Source organism: Thunnus maccoyii, chromosome 16 (genome assembly GCF_910596095.1).
Source record: "Thunnus maccoyii chromosome 16, fThuMac1.1, whole genome shotgun sequence".
Classification (NCBI taxonomy): domain Eukaryota; kingdom Metazoa; phylum Chordata; class Actinopteri; order Scombriformes; family Scombridae; genus Thunnus; species Thunnus maccoyii.
The window spans coordinates 29,747,476-29,766,917 of NC_056548.1; the positions used below are offsets into that span (position 1 = coordinate 29,747,476).

At 38.4% G+C, this 19,442-nt stretch overlaps 1 protein-coding gene across 1 annotated transcript; it reads right to left on the bottom strand.

The window, feature by feature from the left end:
* Positions 1-479: 479 nt before the first annotated feature.
* On the bottom strand, positions 480-18,306 carry osr1 (odd-skipped related transcription factor 1). Its single transcript, XM_042388613.1, has 3 exons — positions 17,998-18,306; positions 8,040-8,749; positions 480-1,102 (listed from the first exon to the last, which is right to left on the bottom strand). Exons 2-3 carry the CDS (start codon positions 8,720-8,722, stop codon positions 970-972), a joined length of 816 nt encoding a protein of 271 aa, XP_042244547.1. The 5' UTR covers positions 8,723-8,749; positions 17,998-18,306; the 3' UTR covers positions 480-969.
* Positions 18,307-19,442: the final 1,136 nt, after the last annotated feature.

Below are 19,442 nucleotides of genomic sequence, written 5' to 3' on the forward strand. Positions count from 1 at the left end.
TCCGTAATGCACAAGTGCTGCTCATGCAGGCAGTGTGTCCCGGGCGTGAGAACAGACGTTTCACGAGCGCATAGAAGCAGCCTGAGTGAGAGGAGAAGGGCTGAAGCTGGAGCAGGAAATCTGTGCAAGCACAATACATCTGAGTGCAAGCATACGGTTTGAGCAGAAGCAGAGAAAATCTAAGTGCAAGCAGGGGCTATTTGAGTATGAGGACACGGTTTTGAGGGAAAGAATTACAAAATTTGAACATGAAGTCAATAAATCATGCTCTCAAATTGAAAGACCATGCTCTCGAATAGACTGAAAAAAAGCCCCATAATTACCTAAATTCTAACCTCATGTAGCAACATTTTACTCAAAAACTCAGACACACAGTCAACCAGTTACAGTAAAATACTTTATTTAGAAATGATTATTCATTTTGAAAATAAGTTTAAGAAATCCAGTGATATATGTAAATAATCAATAATCAGGTTAAAGTGCAAAAATACAATTTTGATATAATGCATCTGTACAAAAATAACATTGGAATGTGATATTGAAAAGAAGGAAAATGTGGCTATGCTAACATGGCTTTGATCATTCTCAGTTGTTTATAAAACTTGCATAATAGTTGAGTGTCCCTTTTATAACATCTTTGGATTATAAGCTTTACAGCAAAGTATTTGGACTGAGCAGCCACAAGGTTTTTTTTTCTTAGGGTCCATTTCACATTCCACACATCCACTGGGTTCTCTGCCAAGTCAGGCTTTGATAACTAAGCATACAGATCTCCACTAAGGCTTATTTCTGTGCCATTTCTTTATGAATTGGCCGGTGAAATCTTTGATCTTAAGGAGTGTCCCCACAGAAGTGGAGGGCTTTGCCTCCAACAGCTGAGATGGAAAAGTCTTTAGTTGTTCTTTGACTATAATTGTCTTTGGCTGTGTTTTTCCAGTGTGCCTGTCCCTTCTCTGCTGGCAGAGTGAATCACTTGATCTTTGCTGGCTTTAGTTCCTTGACCTGCATGTGTAATGTTTTGTGGACAGCCAGAGTCCTGGACTGACAGAAGCCCTTCCCACACTCCTGACACTTGAAGGGCTTTTCTTTGGAATGAATGTACCTGCAGGTTGAAACACAACAGAGCAGCCAGTTATTTGGAAGAATGATTTCAGATTTCAGAACTTTATCATTAGTACTCTTCACTATTTCCATCTAGAATCTTCCCGTCAGTCCTCTAATATCACTTTCAGAGCAATACAGTTGCTCAAACTGTCTATCATTGTGTCTGCGGCCCCAAGTTTATTGAGTTCTACTGAAGATGTAAATCTAAAAAAAGATATAGTTTCATTTTTCAAAAAGGTTCTGTAATTTATTTAAACAGCTTGTCACTGCAGTTTTTAGCAAACGTTACTCAAACAGGAAAATAGTGCATTTGTTGGGGATTATTTTCAGCAGCGGATTAATACATATTTGACGCTCTAGTGAGTATTTCTGGCAGCAGGATAGTGTGTGGGGGGTTGTATAAAAATAAACTACAGTGTGTTCATAGTAATGAAAGAACATGTCACCCAGTGCAACAGTGTGGCTCAATGATGTGTTTTTAATAGCTTTTGGACAACAGTGAAGCTCTATGACACAGAGGAATAAGATGTATCAGGCTTTGGATACACACATAATTGGAATGGTCTTTTAATCTTTTTATGGGATTTGTTAATGATAAGAAACATATTAGATATCACCAGACTTATCCTATAAGTGAATCTTCATTGTCATGGCTAAAAGAATAACTGCTTAGTTAGGCTTAAAGAAAGATGGTGGTTTGGGTTCAAAACAGCTGTTTTGTTAAGGGTAAGGAGCTTCCATCATCATGGTTAAAATAACTACTTGGCTGAGGATAGGGAACTATCATGGTTATAAGAGACCAAAGAACTAACATTGACTGTTTGTAGGAAACTGGAAACCAACAGCAGTGTTTTATGTTTGTTGTGTTGTTGTACAAATATTTCAGGGTGTATGACTGTTCTGGTAGACAAGACAGTCATTATTCACATGGACACTAGAGAGGCATATGTCACATTTAGGCATCTGGACAAACCACTGATGCTGTTTCATTCTAACAGTTTTTATGAATGTTTTCATTGTGTTCATTAAAAATTTAATACCTTTTTTTTTGTCCTGTCTTTATGTTTTTGACTCAGTCTGGATTGATATGGGTCAGGCTGGATGGGGTAAGAGTTGTACCAAGCATGCACAGACAACTTCCAGACAAATCCCAGATAAGTTTTGAGAATTCACATGGTGGCAGGTTCTGTAGAAGCCTTATCACCTCCCTGCTGTGAGCGACTCAGCACGTTCCAAACCTTATCTAGGACGAGGAAAATTTTATAAAACATTCTTGATAATTCTGTCTGCCATCCTCCAATGTCTTATCCCCTATCACTGACTCTTTGTATGTGTATGAATGAGACAAATGGGATGTCAAGACACTGCACTGCACATCTGTGTAGTGTCTGTGGCTGCAGTGCATGTTTAGCTTTGGTCTAACCTGGCAGCCTCAATGTGATGACAAGACTTCAGCACCCCCAGGCAAAACTTTGTTTTACTCTCTGTTTTAACACACATTTAGATAGTTTGATTATATATGTTGGGTGATACGTTGTAGTTCTTTGTTGTTGAGAAGGTTTATGTGATCTGTGGCCTTCAATGTCACATCTTGGAGACTTTTAATTCAATTCAATTCAGTTAGTATTTCTAATATTTCCAACATCACCTGAAGGCAGAATAAAAAACTACAATACCAGATACTCTCTCCAGCTGGTCCAGAATGCTGCTGCACGTGTACTGACAAAAACTAAAAAAAGTGATCATATTTCTCCCATCTTAGTTTCGCTGCATTGGCTTCCAGTAAAATCCAGAATTGAATTTCAAATCCTTCTCCTCTGCTGCAAAGCTCTTAATGGTCAGGCACCATCATATCTTGAAGAGCTCATAGTACCCTATTACCCCACTAACACTGTGCTCCCAGAATGCAGGCTTACTGGTGGTTCCTACAGTCTCCAAAAGTAGAATGGGAGGCAGAGCCTTCAGCTATCAGGCTCCTCTCCTGTGGAACCATCTTGCAGATTCGGTCTGCATGGCAGACACCTTCTCTACGTTTAAGAGTAGGCTTAAAACTTTCCTTTTTGATAAAACTTATAGTTAGGGCCAACCAAGCTTGCCTTGGATCAGCCCTTAGTTATGCTGCTATAGGCATAGACTGCCGGGGGACTTCCACTAATGCACTGAGCTCCTCTCTCCTCCTCTTCATCTGTATGTGTTCATTTACCATTAATGCATGTTATTAACTTGGCTTCTTCCCCGGAATTCTTTTTGCTTTCTCATCCGCGGGAAACCCCATGAACCGTGCTGACGTGGGGGTGTCCTTCTCCTGCTGCTGCTGCTGTTTTTTGTTGCTAGTCATGTATCTATTGTTATTGTTGTTGTTGTTGCTGCTGTTGTTGTTCTGCTTCTCTGTGTCCCCTCCCTTTCCCTCTCTTTCTTTCTCAACCCAAGCGGTCAAAGCAGATGGCCGCCCACCTAGAGTCGGGTTCTGCTTGAGGTTTCTTCCCGTTAAAGGGAAGTTTGTCCTTACCGCTGTCGCCAAATGCTTGCTCATGGGGGAATTGGTGGGTCTCTGTAAATGAAGGAGTATGGTCTAGACTTGCTCTATGTAAAAAGTGCCCTGAGATGACTTTTGTTATGATATAAATAAAATTGAATTGAATTGAAATTGAATCGAACTTTGAACAATTGCACCATTGAACACTAATGTCAGCTCGAAATAATAAATAATAAGTCACTGATTTGACTTTGATTTGGAGACTGTTACATTGTTATGTTGACTTAGTCCCTAGTTATGCACAAAACAATTAGTCAGTGGGGTCTCAGTGAAAGCTAGAAAGTGCTTAAGCACATGCACACACAAGCACAACTCTATAGAACCAGCAGCCAGTCTACAATCAAACACTGAGAAACCAAAGAAACAAACTCCTACTTGTAAAATACAGAACCCTACAGCAACACACTAAATAGAACACACTGACCACTCAAATTATTTCCCAACATGTCTGGATAATGAAATCCTCCAATGTTAACAATTTAGCTGTCATTTAGTTTCATTACTGTGATCATTTAAACAATCTCACGTACCACGCCAATGAGATCTTCAAATTTCTTCTGCCTAATCAAATATTTTTTCACCCTGATCTGAGCTCGTAAACCTGCTGTTGCATGTCAGGTTACTGCTTACCCAATGTTGACTCATGACAAAGATGAGCACATATATTTTAGGTACATGATGATTCAGAGTTTTTGACAAGTTTGGTATGCTGCTAATCAGTTGCATAAACTTGATTTGCATTTCCTTTGTTTGAATAATTGTATTCTTTGCCAATTCAGTCTCACATAGAAATGTGTAATAGGTACATTGGTCGACAGTGCAAAACGTATTAGTTTCACAATAACGACTCAAAGTCAAATTTGTGAGATGCCTACATTTTTTTGGCCTTTTCTTTTTTATTGGTCTGCATCCATGTCATGTGACTGTCAAGTTTCTGTCTGTTCAAACAAACAAAAAAATGGCATTCATTCATTTATTTCTTAGTGGAAAATGCAATACTTTAAAATAGCTTTGACATTAAAATGCATTTTGATTACATTTCTAGCGAGAAATGTGCAATTTATTTTCATAAATCATTCAGTGAATGTTATTTCATGTCTATTTTTTAGTTTGTCAGTTATTACTAAGATTTTTGCAGGCTTTCTGTTGTTGCTATGGTTGCTGTTATTGCTGATACCTCGTAGTTGCATGTTGTTTTAAGCATTGTCTTTGCGTGTAGTTATCTGAACTGTTAGGTTATTTGTGTTATTTTATGTAACGGTTTGATGATGTTCTTTCAATAAAGAAACATAGATTTTAGATCGCCCCAGGAATTAATTGAATTTGAGAACCATAATTTGAGGTTTTGCGATTGGCTGACCAGAGGACCTGTCCGGAAGTATTTTCCTCACTGTCATTGTGTTAAGGTTTTCTTTTAATGATATCTTTAACACACAAACACAAATGTGTCCTTGATAAAAGGGCTTCATTCCATTACAAATTGCCACCAGTCTGCTACAATCTGAATCCAAACACCACTATCTCTGTTAAGAAAAGGCGTTTTATAGCCTTTGATTGTAAAATGAGTCTTCTTCAATTAATATTGAGCCACGTCATCCAATAAAGCACTCCGACGTGATGTGTGTGCGTGTGTGTATGTGTGTATGTGTGTGTGTGTGCTTGCATTGGCTAATAAAATAGATTCTGATTGAATGGGTGACGTCATGCTGACATAAAATCACAAAACCAAGAATGATGAAGATACAAAAAAATCTCCAGAGTTGTGTAAATAGTAAGTAGCCTATGCTTGAATGAGAATGGGTTGGTCTATTCAGCCCTAACACTAACCCTAACCCGAGCACTTCGGGCCATCCTCTAAGGCTGTCAGCAGTATTGTAATCTCTGAAGGTGACTCATTTTGGTCACTATTGCCACAAAAAATGAAAAAACAAACAAACAAACAAAAAGCTTCATACTGGGCTTTCAAAGTGCTCTCCTGGAATGGCTTGTGTCCATGAAATGAGAAAATTCAAACTTTGTCACAGAGCTAAACCAAATACATTGTTGAACCTTGACTTCGGTGCATGTTTGAAGGCTTATAATTCAGCAACAAAAGGGGCTACAAACATGGTTAAAACATACAACATACAACAACTGGTGGCACTGTCAAAAATGGGTAAAATATGGTTAAAATTAATTTTCACCCATTTAACAATTAGATATTGAAAATCTGATTACACAAATGTGTTTACCATCCCCTTAAACACTTCAGTGTACACTCAATTCAGTATTTACAACTTCCAATTCTAGGAAAAACACTAATGTTTTTTAAAAACTTGAATTTCCTAAAGCCATGCCATGCAGCTTGATACAAATCAGCACCACAGTTGTAGCTCTTCCGGTAGGGTTGCAATTGGGAAGTAAAAAGATATACTAAATATATCAAATATCTAGTACAGCCAAACCAGTAATTACACCGCATCTAGATGATCTATGGTAGCCTCTTAACATCCACCCTTTTTTTGGAATTTTTGTCTATTTGGCATACCAAAATGGAAAAGTTTGTAAAAGAGGCACAGTGAGGCCATGTATTAGGCTTCATTTGAAAGGTAACATCTTCTAGTTTCTGGAAATGTGCTTGTTTAGCATGTGCCTAAAACACAACCAAAACTACATCAGTTCAAATATGGCTTATATTATATATATTAAGAAAGTGTTTTTGGTCCTCATCTATAGTGAGTCATATTTGAATAACAATAACTAGGGCATGCTTTATGCTAGAACTATGCAAATCACCACATACCTTCTAAATCTTGTCAACCACACCTGTATAAAATTCCATACCTCTAGACCACACCTTATCTATCTATGATCTAGGGAGTTTTTAGTTTGTGGTGCTGGTGTCCGTGAACCTCTCCAGAACGTCTCCAAGTGGCCAAATTGTGCCAACTGCTTTTATTCATTACTGTGTGATGCTAAGCTGCTTACAACTGGCTTAAGTGGGTTGCTGTGACCCGTTGGATGTTAAGAGGATAAGAAAAAGTTAAGATGTTGGTTTATTTCTGATATTTTAGCTAGTATTCTAGAGATGGGGTTTTGGGCTGGTGTTCAGTGTTGGCATGAGTTATACATCTCTTAAAACTGTGTTTAAAGAGCTTGTTTGTTATGGATTCAAAATATTTGTTCAGCCACATCATGCATATATTACACTGCCTCCTGAATGCTTTCCAATATGTTAACAACTGCAGCAGATTAAAGGCTAACTTTCCTGCAATTAGAACTGATGTCTATGGTAACATACTTCTACTTCATAAGTCTATGTTAACCTTGGAAGAAACTGATCTGGTGCCAGGAACAGCACTATTTCTGGCATCATATTGTTGAGTTATCAAGGACACGTTTGTGTTTTTGTGTTGAGAAATGTTAAAGATATAATTAAAAGAAAATCTTAACATGGTGACAGTGCGGAAAATACTTCTGGGCAGTCCTCTGGTCAGCCAAAAGCAAAACTTCAAATTCTGGATTTCAAATTCATTTCATCCCTGGGGCGCTCTAAAATATATGTTTTTTATTGAAAGAATATCATCAGTTACATAAAATAACACAAATGACATAACAGCTCAGATAACTACACAACACAACGAAAATGATTCAGCAGTGTCTATAGCAACCACCATAGCAACAACAGAAAGCCTGCAAATATCTTCGTAATAACTAACAACCTAAACATCATATACACCGATGAAGACCTGGTGAGGTCGAAAAGTTGCCTTTTTCAGTCAGTTATAAAGAGTTTGAGAGCTACAATGCAGTGTGCAGACACTCAGCTTTCTTCCTTCATTTTATCTATTGTCCTGCACCTGCCACATAAAAATACGATATGGGATGTGCACACATTTGCATCTCTTTGCTAGTTTGTATGAATCCAAACATGTATAAAGGTAAAGTTGGGGTTCAGATGCTATCACTTCATTTGAAGCATACGGACTACTTTATATTTCTGCTGGCTCCTCAAAAATCCAATCCAAAAATCTTATAACCAGTCTGTACAGTACATAATATTTCTAATAATCTCTGCACATGATATACATTAGTACACAGTAGACTGCTACCCAAGTAAACTAACAGGCTTAAAAGGAAGCACTTATCAGATCGTCCCTTCACAATATCAGAATCTGGGGGGGCTGAATTCTGTAGACAATCCAACAATCATGCCCAATTTACGCAGTAATTGGTGGAGGTGAGAAAGTAAGGATGGGTTTGAACTTTCTCCTTTTTCAGTCTTCACTATGTCCACCACTTTTATCTGTAGAGAACACCTCGTATAAACTAGTCATTTCAAGTATACTGAACCACTCATTCAAGATAGTGTTCTCTATTTGATTTGACTTGACAGACTTAAATGAAGCCTGGTTCTCACCTGTGGTCCCGGAGGTGGTCCTGTCTTCTGAAAGCCTTGTGGCAGATATCACAGGTATATGGCCTCTCATCTGTGTGCGTCCGCTCATGGATCAACAGGTTGTAGGATTTGGTAAAATGGCGGCCGCAGAACTTGCAAACAAACTCTTTCTTGGTCTTCGAGGGCAGCCGGCCTCGGCTGGACTTGCGCTCTGGTGAGGAGAGTTTGGTCACATCCAGAAGGCATCCCAGGCTGGCTGAGGTCGGGTGGTGAGATGAAGCCTGTGCGGCAGCAGCAGCAGCAGCTGCAACGCCCGTCATGCTGAGGTCCTCCGCCTTCAGGTGATCCTCCTGGGTGGCTGCTGCTGCCAGGTTGGCAAAGTCAAAGCGGGGCTTGTTCTTGGAGCTCTGCAGCAGCCCTCCTGAGTCTTGCTTGGGCTGCAGAAGGTGAGGGAAGATGGGGATGGAGGCCATAGAAGAGAACGGGGCAGGCAGCTTGGAGATGGTGCAGCGGGGCAGGGCCAAAGGCGGGTAGCCAAGTGTCCACTGGTGGAGGTGGATGGCATGCAGGGCACTGAAGCTGTAGATGCTGTGGAAGTGATCTGCTGGCAACTGGAGGCCTGTGGAGCTCTGGAGGAGGGAGTAGTTAGCCAGCTGGAGGGATGGATGGAGAGGGACTGGAGCTGGCAGAGTCTTGCTGCCCATGGCTTGACACAAAATCCAACAGGCTGTCTGGAAAAGACAGAAAACATTAGCAGATTAAAATATGTAACTATTGGGCCAAGTCACATTGATTCATTTATAATGCACATGCACGGGTACACGCACACAAAGTAACTGCAACTACAAGAAACCAAATTAGTTTGACAAATCGGGCTAGGCAAAAATTCAGATAACATTTTTATACGGATAACTGTACAAACCCCAGCTTACAGGATGTTGGTCAGTAATCAGATTTTTCCTCCTCTCTTCTCCCCTCACTGAGTACAAGAGCTTATATTTTACAAACTGACTACTTTTCAGCTGTGTAAACTTTAGTGGTGTTCAGAGAGCCCAGTATTTGTATTTGTATCTGTATTTATTGAGGCAGCAAAATTATTTGTATTTGTATTTGGAAAGAGGCTTAAAAATCTTGTTCTCGTTTTTATTACGCTTTTAATTTTAGAAAATTAGAGTGTCACAATAAGTGTTCATGAATAAACTACCTTACGAAGGAGGTCCCACACCAGGATTTGAACTGGTGTCTCCCAGATCATAGACGACTGTGCTGACTACTGAGCTAAAACTCTGCTTATCGCCTCATTGCAGACAGATCTCTACCTATTTATACACCCATAACACAGACACAGCACACTGTGTAATGTGTAAGGAAGAACTTCAAAGGTGATTCTTGCTTTGCACTTTTCATTTATTGCCTATTTTTTACAACCTAACTTTGTGGAAAGGAGAAGTGGAACAACAAGTTATGGAGTTTAAAATATTTGTATGAAACAAATATTCGTAAATAACCCACTATCTATGCTACACAATTACATATTGTGTGTTTTGTTCTTTTACCTTTTAAACAAATGCTATTGGATATACACTCTGTCTGTTTAATGTTGCACAAGAATGAGTTTTGCCAACCTTTGCTCTGTAAAAAACTCCAAAATCCTTCAACCTTAACTAGCTATTGATATGGTGATTTTGCTTATAGCGATCTTTTTCCCTGACCCCACGGTGGTTTTATTTCCATAATCTGTGTTCAATGAATGTATATGATGAGGAGCCACTATCCAGAAGTATTTCCTCACTGTCACTGTGTTGAGGTTTTCTTTAAATTATATCTTTAACATTTCTCAACACAAAAACATGAAAGTGTCCCTGATAACCCAACAATACGATAGGTTAATATTAAGGTCATCAGGACCAACGTAGCTTTAATGTGAGACTGGGTTGGCTGAGAAGATGGATATCACTTCCATGTCTGTGTGTCATGTACAGAGCTGGAGTTAGGATGTAGCATAAAGACTGGAGGCAGGGGGAGAAATCTCTCAAAATACACCCACCAGCACTTCTAAGACTCACTAATAACACTTTTCACACAGCAGACATCCGTGTTTAATGTGTGTTTGATCCGTGTTGGACAAATTCTTGAGACAGCTGTGACAGAGTTGGTTAAATGACATTATACCATTGGTATCATTTAAATTATTGCCATTCCTGGTAGCAACGCTAGGTCATCAAAACCGGGCAGTGTGTGACCCTGGTTGAGAGGAGGTTGGCTGATGCAGGTTGAACCATGCAGACAGACCCCCGACGCAGGCTTGAACCACTACACTGTCACTGTGTCAGTCTTATTTGTTGAATCCATAAAACAGAAAAAAGAGCTTCCAGGAATCTTGTGGTCCCAGTGTGGTTGCCAGGTTTGGTACCACCATATGTGCAGAGAGACCTAAACCAAAACTCAGACAGGTCTGGGTTGCCAGACCGTGGCCCGTTTCATGAGAGCTATTTGCGAGCAATGCTGATCCCCAATGGTGCCAATATTTTGTTTCACAAATGATCATTTGTAAACTGCAGATACATTTGCCAGTCTACAGTCTCATTGTCCTCATGCTGGATTTGTTAAATGTGTCAAAATTAATGCAAGGAAGAAGTTTTCTCATGTTGAAAGTTACAGTTTGCACGTTGCAAATTTGGTGAAACCAGCCCCAGTATAGCCAGCGGCACTGAACAGAAGTACTGGGCAGCTGGATAAACTGTTGGTCATCAAGAATTACAATAGTTTCAGCATGAAACTAACCAAAAAACACACATTTGATAATAATTTTTACATGTCCGCTTTTGTATGGATTAAACAAACAGGATACATGTTAATCAGTGAGCTTTAGAGGTGTTGATAGGTGTGTTTTTGAACTTTGGACAGAGCCAGGCTAGCTGTTTTCCCCTGCTTCCAGTCTCTATGCTAAACTAGGATAATACATCCTGACTTCAGCCCTATACTTAACACACAGACATGAGATTGAAATAAAAGAAAGTGAATGCTCTGACAGCACAGAAGCACTTTCACAGGGAAACCACATTCCTTGTACAGTACATCACAACATAATCATTGATGGCATCAATGTTGAGATTTGTGTGTTTCTGATTCTTAAATGAATAACATCCATCCACCAGAACATTGTGTGAATAGTGGGTAGGTTATTCTAGGAGTCTACTGGAAGGTTGGGAGGTTGCAGGTATTTTAAGGGATGGGAAGGTATTTAATTAAAATGTTTTTATGTTGTAACTTGGACTGCAACTTTAATTGATACAAATATTTTTAATGTCATGATGAAATCCATTGAAATGTTTTATATGTAAATTACTGCAGTACCCACTCCCATCCCTACCTTCCCAGAACCCCGGTGTTTCCACACACCCAACACAACAACACACACCTCTACCTGGGGCCAAAACACATCCAGCCCAGCCTGCTGATAAAGCTGTTGAAGTGGGACTCCTTGGCCCATGCTGGAACCACAGATCAAATGGCAAATAAACTACTTTTAATATGATTAGTCAATGAATTAATTGCAGGTCTGGAATAGGATGCAAGTTCCCTGCATGAAAGGATTAAACATTACATGCCCATCAACAACCCAATCTCCTCCAATTTAGAATTAGAAAAATTAAAAGATAAATAATGCCACTGCAAATTGTGTTTTTATTATTACACTTTAACCCAAACACTCTGTAGGTTAGATTATTTATTTATTTGGTTTGAAAGGATTCCACTTGGAAAAGATCTCCCTCTACTACTGCAAAAACCTCTGGTATGGTCCTTTAAAGTTGAATAGTTTATATTGATTATAGATTTAGGTTTAGAATAACAGCAAAGATAGGGATTAGAGATCAAACCAACACTAACGGTCTTTACAAGTGTACTAAAACACTAAGGCAAATGTGTGTGTACGTGTGTGGTAAATTTGTCAACGAAGGTGAACACAAAACAATAGCAGCATTAACACACACACACAGACGCATCAGACAGAAAGACAGTAGTGTGTGTGTGTGTGTGTGTGTGTGTGTGTGTGTGTGGGTGTTTCCTGTTCCCAGAAACATGCCTGGGGCTGTTGAGGGCAGCGAAAGAGAATGACAGCATTCAGCCAGAGAAATACCTGTGAGCTGTTAAATCAGGTTTGATAAGCAGAAATAACAATAGACAATAATGTATCTTTGTCTGAGGCAGACAGTGATGGACGGGAGCCACAGCAACCACAAGTCCCTGTTCAGAGTCAACACTCCTCCCATCTCATCATCTCATACAGCAGGTCTGTTTACTGACACGGTTGCATCACAGATGCACATTTACTCTGCTGCTGGAACACATTCTCTACTTTTTACTTCATTACAACACTCATCTAGTGGCTATAATTACCAGAGTACATTTATTCAACCACTATACATAAGTACAGTTTTGAGGAACTTTATACTTTATACTTCTACTCCAACACATTTCAGAGAGACGTACTTTTTACTGCAGTAAATTTATATGAAAGCTACTTTTCAAATGAACACTTTTATCTAAATCATGCACTAATAACAATGTTCTAAAATGCAGTATGATACACTGATACAGATTAAACTACTCAACAAAGTATAATGTAGTTAAAATGATCTAAAACCTCTTTAGGTTTCCCTGGACAGTGCTTTGTGCTGAGCTGTGATGGAGGAATAGTAATACAAAGATGGATTTTCATACTAAAAAGACTGTGACTTAAAATATCAAGATATCAAACTTGACTGACGTACTCAGGCTGCTGAAACTTCATATTAACATCAGCTAAACTTTGGACTGTATTTAACACAAACTGTGGATTACGGTCACTTCCATCGAAAATCTCTTTAGAGCCAGTATGAACAAGAGGAATGACTACAGCAAGCGAAACCTGTTTCAATGTACATATGGTTACCTGACTGTTGTTTTAAGACAGAGCAGAGAAAATATGAAGACTGAAAAATTATGAAAACAAAGATTGCATAAAGTTATAAAAGAGATATACCTAAGGGCATATATAATGTATGGATAACATAATAACAATGTTAAAATGTCAATTTTTCAAAATCAGTATATACTTGTCCTGTTACTTGAGTCATTTTCCATTGCGGTGTTGCTGTTTCTACTTCAGGGCAGGATGTCATTACTTCTTCCACCTCTGTTCACAGAGCAGTTTAGTGAAACTAACACATCTGTAATCGTAACCTGAATAAACACAGTTATGTTTTTTCTGTATTTCAACTCACTCATTAGCAGATCCATAATTTATGATAATGGATTTATGAGTTGTGACAAGTTAAAAGACCACTTTATCAAGCATGTCTGAGGCAGAGGGATTTTCTTTTTCTTTTTCTGAGAAAGTGAAAACAATGATGATTACAAATTAACCTTATGATCCACAGTGGCTCAAACATTGTTCAAACTTTGCATCCTTGCTTTATTTTAGATCCCAGAATTTCCAAAGATATCAATAATGCCACGCTGACTTTGGGCTACATGTGTTTAAAGTGATCCACAAGACATGTGAATATTTCCATGTGATGTAATAATGGAGCCATTGAACATTTCGCTCAGTGTAAACATCACAGCTTAGATACAGTATGTAAGATTTAACAATGTCATGTTATGGATTCATTTATTTCTTCTATTTTATTTTTTTGTAACTTTAAAATTATTAAAGAAATTTTGAGGGGCAGTCAGGTTTCACATCATATAAATATTAGTTTTATTTGTTAGAAATAACAAGCAAATCCTTAATATAATTAGTATTAATAATATTAAATAACAAGGGCATTGATTAATAAACATCTAATAATAATATTAGGAATGCATGAATTAATGAGAGAATAAATACAAGTGGAACTCAATGCATGAATCAGTGGATTTAAATACACACTAAGGGCAGATGTTGAAGTCAACTTGTGAAGTCACTGCTGGAAGGAAACATTTTTGAAGTTACTTTGTTGGAGGAAAACCTGGTATCTCCAGAGTTGATCAGTATGTAAGAAAAACTGTTCCATTATACGCTTAAGAAGAATGTATTTTGGTGGTAGTACAATTGGAATTTTAATTAGTTTGCAACCGTAAGAAGGTAAATAACTTCACAACTGTACAGAGGGGGAATGTGATGCCTTAACATTTATATTGATACAATAAGCTCGGTTCAAGTCAACTCGGTGAGATTCTTCTCACTTTAAGATTATTCATAATTTGCAGAACGTTGTTAGAATGTTATCTTGTAGTAGAGGTGAAAGAATCTAAAGTTAACTATACAGGGATAGAGAGTAGTGTTTGCAGCTGAACACATTTAATATAAAATGTAGTAAATAAGAAAAATAAGAAATGCCTAAACCTCCGGCCTGAGGCTGGGCTGCTCATCCACTAAACTGGATGAAGTAGTTGTAATGAGGAGCAGTGAAGCTCAAACAGACCCCTGTGGTCTGAGCCTTTCTGATCATGACGCAGAAGTAATTGACTTTTACTTAGGAGGTCATTAGAGGAGATAAGTGCTGTGCTGCTGAGCCTCTGCTCAACTTTAACCCTTTGATGGTATGCATACCAGGGGCCTCCAGACCCATACAGCCATGTGGCCCTCTGCTATGGTCAGGACTGTGAGATTCAGCACCTCAGAGGGCCTTGCTGAGGTGATCAAGATGCTCCATCTAAACTTGATCAGGCTGGGTCCAGTAGACACGTCAGACCGGGAAGTTATTAAAGGATGTGAACTTTTCCTCTTCTACAAAAACAAGCAGGTCCAACTAAGTGCAAACTATTTAAAACACATCCTGCAAACATTAATAACACTAAGATCATGTCCTCAGAGTTTTCTATTTGTGATTTTGAGGGGGGGTTAGTGGCCTGGTGGAGTTAACATTCTACAATTAAAATCTTACACAGTATTTTCTACACCGATTCCAGTATTTTTTTGACTCAATATATTTAAAGTCGACCACTTTATGCCAACAAAATAAACAAAAAATAACTAAAAGCTGTAGTAAAATAATATGGGGAAATATTACATTAAAAGTCCACCATTCCATTTTACATCTAGTAAAATATTAGTACACAAATAACTCAATCTGAACTATGACACAATAACATGCAAACAGTATTTTAATGTTTGAAGTGGCTCATGTAATGGCTCAACTAATTCAGGTACTTTGTTTCACAGTTTAAACCAGTGGTTAACAGCCATTTTGACATGTGACCCCTTAAAATCACAGGTTATGATCTGAATATGGATATGATTTGTGAGCAGATCTCAGATTATTTTATTTGAAGGATTTTTCATAGCCTAGGGGAATAAAGGTGTCCAATATTTCACAAGCAAAAAACAAAAACACAAACAAATGAGAGAAAAGTCTGAAAGAAATAAACATAGTTTTGAATGACATAATTTCTTTCTTTAAACATCTTGGGATCCATTGGATTTATCTGGTGACCTTGAGGGGGGTCTTTACCCCCAAGTTGGGAACCACTGGTTTAAACTATGACCCTGGATCAGATTTTATAAGAATCTGTTGAAAAGACAAATTAGTAACTAATTAAATAAATATAGTAGAGAAAACAGTTGAATAACTGCAAAGCACAAAGTTTTACAAAGTACCAGCACTTGAAGTGCAGGGACCCACTACATGCACGGAGGATAAGATGTTGTTATTAGGATCCTTGTGATAACTTTGAGTATTAGGCATGTAAGTTGACAGATTTCAGTTTTGGGGCAACATCTGTCCTTTTTCACATAAATTTCTTCTGATTTCTGCTTCTTGCTCTCTGTATTTATTTTAAAAACTATGTGCAACCAAGTTACGGTCCCTCCAGCTGAGATACAGAGCGAGCCACACCTTCCTACAGCTTGTTAGTATGTTGTGTCCTCATTATGTAGTACACTACGTGATCCTTATTTTCATATCTTGGCATTGATAATAACAGAGGGTCACAGAGGTGTGCTTAGATATCTGGGCCCCCTGACGACAGCTCCCTTGAGGCCTGAACCATTAAATATCTACAGTCCCTGGAAGCTCAGGGTACTGAGGTTGAAGCAGTTATTTAGGGTTTACTGCCCCTATATGGCAGACATACTCATTTTACCCTGCCGCTCAAAGGTTTTAATCCAGCCTTCATCAGAATGCAGCACTGACTCAATCTCACACTGTAACAGTCACCACAGGCACAATCATCTGCATGAGCTAACAATGAATCTGCATTTGCAGGTAAGACAAATAAATAAATACATGCAAGCTAACTGCATGTTTTTACAATACAACATGTTAACACTGAAAAAAAAAACCTTTCAAATTGAATTTTTGCCTGTAATTGTGTTCTATTTTCTTCAAACAAGGAAAAAAAAAATCTGCCAATGCGGATTATTTCATCCTGTTTCCAATGATACGTACTTTTCAAGTATTTTCTAACATCAAGTCTGATTATTTTTAGGACAGAAATGACTTGATAAAATGGACCTCTTGCTGTATAACTTCCATGATCAATAGATATTGTATTCTCAATCTAAAACAAATAAAATAGCATAAGCACATTTCATTGTATAGGCCAACTTCCACTAAACATTTCAGAGGGAAATATTGTACATTTTAATTCCTTCTACATTAACACATCAGTAATAATAATCCAATAATATAATATAACCGTCTGAAAGGGACATGATTACATGTAACTATATTTAACTGATAATACTAAAAATCAGTGTGATGTAGCACAGTGTGGTGTCTACTTTTACTTCGGTGAATAATCCTCTTTGAGTAACATTTAAATTAGACATTTAGACTTGTCCACCACCCTGCCTGCCTCCACACGGTGAAGCGGTGCTTGCTGCCCTGCCGGCAGCGCTCATGCTCAGCGCGGATAAGTCTACCATGATCTGGTCTCCATGAGCTGTGGTGATGAATAAAGGCCACAGGGTTTGACCCGTCACACCTGCCTCACAGACCTCTAATCTGGTGCATGTTGACTTTATTCGATCCCGGGTCTCATTAAACGGAGCAGCATCATTAAGTAGTGACACGGGAAGGGAGAGCGTCACCACACCGAACACAGAACCAAGGTGTTATAACTGCGAAAGCGGAGCTGATTTCTTCCTTCTTGTTCGTCACGGATGTCTGTGGTGATGTTTATTTGGATGTGCTAATTGTTCAGCTTTTATCTGTAGGCTATATAAATCTTTGTTTAACGCTGCACTGAACTGAGGTTCATCAAAGCGGGTTAACGATTTGCGGACGGAGATTAATAAGCGAATCCAACGAGCCAAAGGAAATAAAAACCAAGAGATTTTTCCATCAGAATTTCAACTTTCACTTCTGTCAGTCTGACCTCTGTAGAAATATTTCTATTAATATGTAACTCATAGCCGTTCGCTGATCATAAACAAAATTGTCTTTGGAGTTTTGCTTGCAGAAACAGATGAACAAGCATTTTTAAAATGAGATGTGTCATACCTGAGGTCTCACGTTCTTACATATGCACAATAAAACTATTCTGCTCCTTTATAGTGAATCAATTGAAAACAAAAATCTGAGACCAAACTTGGAAAAAGTGGAAAAATGTAGATTTTTCAGCGCAAAAATCCTTTTTATTAAAATAAAAATGCATTTTGTCAACACTGAAGCTTCAATATGTGAAGGAAATCAGTGCTGATGTTGACAATAGCATAAATGCAATGTAATTATTTTAAAGAACTGAATAAAGTACACCTGCTGCACTATTCTCCCTGAAAATCCAAAACCTTCATCTACTGTAGCTACAGTTTTTATGGGTTGTTATCATATTTTTTAAACAGAATATTTTAAAAATGTAAAATATTAGGCTACAATATTAGGCGTGCTGTTCGCGCTTCGTTTTAAAATCTAAATAACTCACAAAGCTCTGTTCCTTCACTGTCTGGATGCTGCAGTGGATTTTGTTTCATTTTCATTGAAAATATAAAAACAAAGTGAAGACTTACCTATTTCAAATATATATATATATATATATATATATTAATTCCTGTCGGTTCCGTTTGTGTGAGCTCCCTGAATAGCCTTGTTTTCGGGGTGGATGAGTTAATGGGACGACCGGAGTGGCAGCATTTTCCCTCCGCTGCTGCGGGTTTCCTCCGGTTTGAGCTCAGAGAAGAGGCTGAGATGTCAGGCACGGCGGTGTGGTGGTGTAGCTGTGGTATTGGGACGCCTGTTCGTTCCACTGTTCCGCGCTCTCAGCAGCCGTCGCCTCTTTATTGAGACTCCTACTGATGCGTCACTCCGCCAGCCCACATACAATAGGTACAGCACAATACATCAGGATACAGAACATTACTGCTGCTATGCTATACGATCCTCAGGCGGGGGTGGTCTTGTCTTGCGTTATGTGGTATTGTTTCATGTGCATGGGACACTGGACAGGACGTGGGTACACGAAGTGGTGCGAATAGGCTGTTAATCAGTTTTACCATTCACTATAGTGTAGCAGCCCTTGGCGCTGTGCTGCATGCCCCCTAATGATAGTGAAAAAACAAACAAAACAAAACGTGGATATCACACGTGAAATACACATTTCACACATGATTGAACATTGCATTTTACATGTCAATTATCAATAGCAACATCAACAACAATAATAATAAAGGTTACATTATTAGTTATCATTTGAAATATATCTTATTTGTAATGAAAATATGAAAAGAAACATCATAACTCACTGCAAGAGTAGTTCCCAACATTTTGACCTCTTGAAAAGACACAATGTCAGTTTGCTTGTAAATGTACAATAGAAGCACTTCAAACAAAGGGTGGTTATTTTATTTGAAGTTCTATTTTATTTTGAGTTTTAGAATCCTGAAGACTATCCAGTATTTCACAGGAAAAAAGCAACTCATCTGACTTTAGAGAAGAAGTCAGAGAAAATAAACTTACATTTGTATAAGAGGAATGTAGATTTTTTTCTTTCTTATCCCTTTAGTAATCTTGTGACCCTGCACATTTATCTTGGGATCTATTGTGGGGGCAACTCCCAGGTTAGGAATAGTTGCATTAGAATAACCATAGCAGACAGGAGGTGTGAGTTGTTTCCTTTACAAGTAATGTGACCAGTGGAGAGGACTCAGTGCCCCCAAATGTTAACAGGGCATTAAAGTTAACATCTTTCAGTGTTTCAGTGAACAAAATCTGCCATCTGCTGGAGAACTTTATTTAAGCAAATCAACTTCATCCTGACTTTTAATCCATCTGCTGTAGTTGTGACACTGGTTTTCAAAGCTGTGGTTTTCATGATCAACCCAAACATGAGTGTACGAGTGGTGAAGGAAACAAACTGATTCTGCATTATATGACTAAAATGGCATAAAGTGGATTATCTTGGTTTAGTGTACCCTGCTGTTATTTTATGAGAATTTAGGCAGGACTTGTTCACATT

Coding starts and splice junctions, on each gene's coding strand:
- osr1 (XM_042388613.1), bottom strand. CDS start 8,722: ATGGGCAGCAAGACTCTGCCAGCTCCAGTCCCTCTCCATCCATCCCTC. Junction 1,103..8,039: donor GACCACCTCCGGGACCACAG/GTGAGAACCAGG, acceptor TTCAACCTGCAG/GTACATTCATTCCAAAGAAA.